Source organism: Hoplias malabaricus, chromosome Y (genome assembly GCF_029633855.1).
Source record: "Hoplias malabaricus isolate fHopMal1 chromosome Y, fHopMal1.hap1, whole genome shotgun sequence".
Lineage (NCBI taxonomy): Eukaryota > Metazoa > Chordata > Actinopteri > Characiformes > Erythrinidae > Hoplias > Hoplias malabaricus.
Window position 1 is genome coordinate 80771508 of NC_089820.1, and position 6476 is coordinate 80777983.

Consider the following 6476-nt stretch of genomic DNA (forward strand, 5'->3'; position numbering starts at 1 on the left):
ACGTTTGGCGTAAATTAATGAGCTCACTGATATGGATTTCAATCAATTTTCACTCATGTTTTGCACCTGTCCCAAGATTTTTGGAGTGTGTTACAGGCATCAAATTTAAAATGTATTTAGCCTCTATCAAGAAAGCAAAGTAAAGTTAGTCCGTGATAACATTGTAAATTTGTCCATTAAAACTTCAAGACAATTTTTAAAAACTGATTTTTTTTATTATTGCATTTTATAATAGCATGGTATGGATATGGGGATATGTAGGCTATCTGGGTTATAAATAAATAAATAAATAAATAAAAGTCCCTCTAAATATTGAAATAGTCTCACAAGACGAAAGGAAACTCGGTAAACTGCGTTGCATTATGGGGCTTAAACGAATATTAACACTTTGTTTGCTGGGCAAGAATAATCCTTACATTTATCCTTGGTAATTTAAAGAATATTTGGGTATTAACTACTTAAGGTAAATGTTGTGACCGCTTGAGTTACGTCTAAGCTAACAGTTTGACTAAACCGGCTGTTTACTACAGGAAATACACTCTCTCGATTCTGTTAAAACGAACCTCTTCATTTCATAGTAAATACAGTATCTTCCACTAACGTACTTCCACAGCCAGGAGGCACGGAGCACACAGTGGGCGGGAAAATAACGGCGCGTGTTCATAGGTTACGTTGAGGGTTGCCAGATGTTTATGTTTATTGCAAGGTTCTTTTATGTTGTATGTAAAATGATTATTTGTATTATTTAATTATTTGTATGAAAACATATTATTCAATATAAAAAAATTAATATAAATACAACATTTTCTGAGAAAAGCCTAGAAAAGATTTCCACTTCCATGATCGTAGAATTAGCATGGACGGATGTGACGTGTCCCCACCAATCCAGCGATTATTGGATTGTCCCCACCAATAATTTTATCCCCTCAAAAAAAAAAAAAAAAAACCACGATCTATCAACGTCTCATTAACCTAGAGGTGCAGTATGATTGGCTGTGCCTTTCCCTTCTGTCACGTGAGTATCTGTAGTTTGGTTTACAAACTTACATTTCCCCTTTGAACTAGTTCACGGTCTTGGTGTAGTAATCTAGCTATGAAGTGCACCAACTAACCCGAGCCTCTGAAATGTAGAGAAAATTATCACAATCTGGCAACCCTGTTCTGCAGAGCCGTTCAGTAAAATTGAAGCACGTGGGGAGAGGGACGGAGGCTCGTCGCTAAGCACCTGTTTGGGCGTGGTCAACAGCAGGTGGAACTGAAAGTACGAGGTGAAAGGTACGCTTCTTCTGAATTCAATTTCTTGTATAATAACTATAATCCCTTTGATTCCACTGAATGGCAGATTAGATATATTTATTCAAGTAAAAACAACTATAAGTACAAATACTAAACCTAGACTGCGTATTGTGTTTTTGTTTAATTCTGATGTTTGTTATTTATTTGTTTTAAGTCAATGGTTGCCTTGGAAACCAGGTGTAAACAATGGACTTGGTTCTGGGAGTAATGCTTCATGTATGCAACAATAGTTCACAGTTTCATTATTCCTTTGCTGACAATTATGTAAATATTTATTAAAACTGGATAAAAAATTCATTTAACTACTGTCTATTGTAATGACATAATGGAATTATCATAATAAACATTTATTATTGTCATTTTTTGAAGATCATTGAGGACAAAAAATAAATCCTTTTCTGTCCTTAATCCTCAGTGTGTCATTTACCTTTAGATGTTTATTTGAATTGTGATGTGGGTGGGATACAAATGCCCCGAGTAGACTGTAACTTTATGTGGAACAATGAACAGGGATAGTCTTTCAAAAGATCAGCTATTTGTTGTGCACATTTAACGGCAGTTCTCCATTGTTCCACCGAGCTACATGCTTATGTCCATAGTTACCCAGTAACACTATTTGCATTTTAGTTTCCAGGCCGACAAAGCCCTCAGGGTTTTCCTTGTTTGCCCAAGTGGACTTTTATTCCCATGTCAACCTCCACCACTCTCCGAGGACGCGCTCACTCACTTTCAGAGCTTTTCATACAAACTGCAGTAGCTCCTGAGGGACATTATAAAACGAGCTGGTTGCTTTGTAGTGCCAGTCCAGAGGAAGACAGTATTAATCTAACTGATGTTCCCTTAATCCACAGACTGACTCTCTCTAGCAGGTCCTTTACCATTCAATTCATCATCTGGAGCAACTTAAGGTGGTCTGGACAAGAAAAAAATGGCAGATGTACTTGAGGAGCTGAGGCAGCACTGTCTGAGCCGAGGAGAAGCTGGGATCAAAGGTCTAGGCAGGCAAGACTTTGATTTATTCACTCACTTCCACCATACATCTTAAAGTTTACACTGATCTTCCACCTAAGGCACATACATTCATAGCCGCTTCGTATAAAAATCCCTTTGTTGTTGTTAATATCCCGTATTTTTCCTTTTGCTGGTATTCCTCCCCTATCCCTAGACAAGTCCATGTAATGTTTATGTGTTTGTTGAAGCCAATACCAGTCGCAGCTCATTTTTACATGACTCTTTTTTATGGCCTGTCTTTATGCTTTCAATTTAAACGTACATGGGAGAAAGGTGCTAGGAATATTGGGTGAAATGCTGAACATATGGGGAATGAAAACCCTACAACCGTGACACATTACAGTAAGTCATCATTCACTAGGCTACATGACACCTACACAGGCCTTTAATTACAACAGACGTAAAAATGCCATACTTGTGAATGATAGCCCACAGTGCAGTTAGCTGCTGTTTTTCCTTAATATGTCTCTACAAATGATGTATCTATTAAAATTGTGATTTGTAAAATAAAATTATGTTGAATTCTGGCCTCTAGTTTTTGTCTTTTGTTTAGAAATTTTTTAAAGATAAATCTATAAATGAATCCATTAAGCATTTGAGTTTAGTGACCACAGATCTGTCTGAACGTATGTTAGTTGAGCTTGGACATGGCTTCTTATTGTTTGGAGGCTTGGGATTGGGTTACATTAATGCGATTTACATTCCCCTTTTAGTCATAAACATGCTTTTTCTGAAAAACAGTCCAGTTTAATATGTACGTATAAAATAATTTAATATGTTGAATATGAGGCGGCACAGTGGCACAGGAGGTTTGTGACCTGCTCCGGGTGACTGTCTGTGAGGGGTGTGGTGTGTTCTCTCTGTGTCTGCGTGGGTTTCCTCCGGGTGACTGTCTGTGAGTGGTGTGGTGTGTTCTCCCTGTGTCTATGTGGGTTTACTCCGGGTGACTGTCTGTGAGGAGTGTGGTGTGTTCTCTCTGTGTCTGCGTTGGTTTCCTCCGGGTGACTGTCTGTGAGGAGTGTGGTGTGTTCTCCCTGTGTCTATGTGGGTTTACTCCGGGTGACTGTCTGTGAGGAGTGTGGTGTGTTCTCTCTGTGTCTGCGTTGGTTTCCTCCGGGTGACTGTCTGTGAGGAGTGTGGTGTGTTCTCCCTGTGTCTGCTTGGGTTTCCTCCGGGTGACTGTCTGTGAGGAGTGTGGTGTGTTCACCCTGTGTCTGTGTGGGTTTCCTCCGGGTGACTGTCTGTGAGGAGTGTGGTGTGTTCTCTCTGTGTCTGCGTGGGTTTCCTCCGGGTGACTGTCTGTGAGGAGTGTGGTGTGTTCTCCCTGTGTCCGTATGGGTTTCCTCCGGGTGACTGTCTGTGAGGAGTGTGGTGTGTTCTCCTTGTGTCCGTATGGGTTTCCTCCGGGTGACTGTCTGTGAGGAGTGTGGTGTGTTCTCTCTGTGTCTGCGTGGGTTTCCTCCGGGTGACTGTCTGTGAGGAGTGTGGTGTGTTCTCCCTGTGTCTGCGTGGGTTTCCTCCGGGTGACTGTCTGTGAGGAGTGTGGTGTGTTCTCTCTGTGTCTGCGTGGGTTTCCTCCGGGTGACTGTCTGTGAGGAGTGTGGTGTATTCTCCCTGTGTCTGTTTTATTTAAAATGATAGCACTTATAAATTATGGCAGATGAAGATTTCTGATTACACTGCTGCTGTTATCTTGCATCCAGAACTTTCCGCATCATGGACGATGATGGCAGTAAGACTCTTAACCTTCAGGAGTTTCAGAAGGGGCTGGAGACATATGGTGTGAATGTTGGAAAGGAAAAAGCCAAGCAGATCTTCACCACACTAGACAAAGATGGAAGTGGCACAATAGATTTCAATGAGTTTTTGGAGAAAGTGAGGGTAAGCATCTAGTCAGACAACAGTGCAGGTAAATGCTTATATGTATAACACTGCTTCTCAAAGATGACAAGTGACTGTCTGTAAGGAGTTTAGTGCCATCACTGTCCAAAGAAAAAAAAAGAATTTCAAAAGTAGTAAGCGTACAGGAGAAGAGAACACTTTTTAACTGCCTTGAACTTTAGCTGATGACTAACCAGGGAATGTTGTGACCATCTGTGCTTAGCCCCCAATGTCTAGTACCAGGATCCAGGTGATCGAGAAGGCCTTCCAGAAGCTGGACCGCACTGGTGATGGGGTCGTGACTGTGGAGGACTTGCAGGGAGTCTACAATAGCAAACATCATCCTAAGTACAAGAGCGGCGAATGGACAGAGGACCAAGTGTTCCGCTCTTTCCTCAACAGCTTTGATTCACCTTACGACAAAGACGGAAAGGTCAGTCAAACTGTGATGTGAAATCTATGACTCCAGCTCCAGTGAGGTCATTCTAAAACTCAACGTAAACCCATATTTGGTGACTCATGGAACATGTCCCATGGATTTGAGCTTCATATCACACTGCTTATTTTATCTCTTTCACACAGTGCCTTGAGTTTGTCTTCATTCAGTTTCCTAAAATGGTGAAAGGAATGCTTTGACCCATTTCTCTCATAGAAAAAAACCCACTGTGACATAAAAGGCATCAGTAAAGAAGATAATGGGCAGGGGCTAAAGCAAGTGCCTCTTGACCTATAGGAAAGTTATGGAAGGTTTTGGAGGAATATAAGAAGGTTAATGGAGTTATCACTGATACTGATAGTTAGTGATAGCTAGACATAATCAGTAGCATCTTAATTTGGAGTTGGTACACAATCATGGCAATAAAACATGGCCCAATACTGTGAACAATAAGGTGCATTAAAACTTGCCACATAATTACATACATTTAATGTGTTTATCTTGGAACGTAAAAGGATCGCTTCCACTCTGTGTAAACAGTCCAGCACATCTGACAGTCACAGACTGGGTGTGAAAAAAATACAGCATGGGCTAAATGTAAACCAGCCCCATTTTGGCTGGTTCATAATTTGTGTTTTGTGTGTTTTTTGGGGGGTTATTGCTCTTGGATCGTGGTGTGTTCTCCCTGTGTCTGCATTGGTTTCCTCCGGGTGACTGTCTGTGAGGAGTGTGGTGTGTTCTCCCTGTGTCGGTGTGGGTTTCCTCCGGGTGACTGTCTGTGAGGAGTGTGGTGTGTTCTCCCCGTGTCTGCGTGGGTTTCCTCCGGGTGACTGTCTGTGAGGAGTGTGGTGTGTTCTCCCTGTGTCTGCGTGGGTTTCCTCCGGGTGACCGTCTGTGAGGAGTGTGGTGTGTTCTCCCCGTGTCTGCATGGGCTTCCTCTGGGTGACTGTCTGTGAGGAGTGTGGTGTGTTCTCCCTGTGTCTGCGTGGGTTTCCTCCGGGTGATTGTCTGTGAGGAGTGTGGTGTGTTCTCCCTGTGTCTGCGTGGGTTTACTGTCTTTTAGTAACTATTTAACGTTATTTAACACCACACACTTCTGAATATACTAGCACTGATAACAGATGAAGCAATTCCAAAGATGCAATGCCTGTAGCTCTAATGAAGCAAGCAGTATGTTGATGGTTTGGGATTATTTTACACTTGAGAGCAGCAGGCAGCATCTGTAATGACCATATTTTCAGAGGATGTCTGATTTAATTAAGCAGGGAGAAATCACTGCAAAGAGTAGTGACTTTTTCTAGTTCTGAAACCATTCAGAAATGATCCAGACCACTATGTGTATTTCACTAAATATAAATTATTCATGCCTAGCGTGTACTGTGTAACACAGAACTACTTAAATAGCTATAAATATCAGTGTTTATGGGCAGATGTTGAATGTATGTTTGTGTAATATAATGGTGAAATAATTCAAATAAAGTGTGAGATGAATATTGCTTTTAAGCAGGTAACAATTTTCTTTAAATGAATGTGGATTGAGGTGGTGAGCTTATGTACTTCCCTCCTGTGACAGGTCACCCTGGAGGAGTTTATCAACTATTACAGTGGGGTCAGCGCTTCCATCGACAGTGATGACTACTTCGTTACCATGATGAAGAATGCTTGGAAACTGTAGTCTCCAGAACTTTCACTGGTTTGATGTATACTGGCGGCTTTGATCCCTGCTCACTGGTCATTCTCTGAGGATCTCTACTTTTATTGGAGAGCATTTATACTGGATGCTTTATACAGACAAAGAGTTGTTTTAAAAAATAAAACTGTAGCTTTGGGAGAATCCACAGTAATTTGTTTT

The 6476-nt window shown here is 41.4% G+C and overlaps 1 protein-coding gene across 1 annotated transcript; it reads left to right on the forward strand.

Moving 5' to 3' along the window:
• The first annotated feature begins 889 nt into the window (after positions 1 to 889).
• Positions 890 to 6432, forward strand: LOC136678975 (calcyphosin-like protein). The gene is made up of 6 exons (XM_066657198.1): positions 890 to 1015; positions 1168 to 1275; positions 2148 to 2298; positions 4011 to 4188; positions 4412 to 4621; positions 6198 to 6432. The coding sequence occupies exons 3-6, from the start codon at positions 2225 to 2227 to the stop codon at positions 6297 to 6299; spliced, it is 564 nt and encodes a 187-aa protein (XP_066513295.1). The 5' UTR covers positions 890 to 1015; positions 1168 to 1275; positions 2148 to 2224; the 3' UTR covers positions 6300 to 6432.
• The last annotated feature ends 44 nt before the right edge of the window (positions 6433 to 6476 follow it).

What these genes read in the sequence shown, in the direction of transcription:
- LOC136678975 (XM_066657198.1), top strand. Translation starts at nt 2,225, where the DNA reads ATGGCAGATGTACTTGAGGAGCTGAGGCAGCACTGTCTGAGCCGAGGA. An exon ending in GGGATCAAAGGTCTAGGCAG is followed by an intron (nt 2,299 to 4,010) that starts GCAAGACTTTGA and finishes TCTTGCATCCAG; the next exon opens with AACTTTCCGCATCATGGACG. An exon ending in CTTACGACAAAGACGGAAAG is followed by an intron (nt 4,622 to 6,197) that starts GTCAGTCAAACT and finishes CTCCTGTGACAG; the next exon opens with GTCACCCTGGAGGAGTTTAT.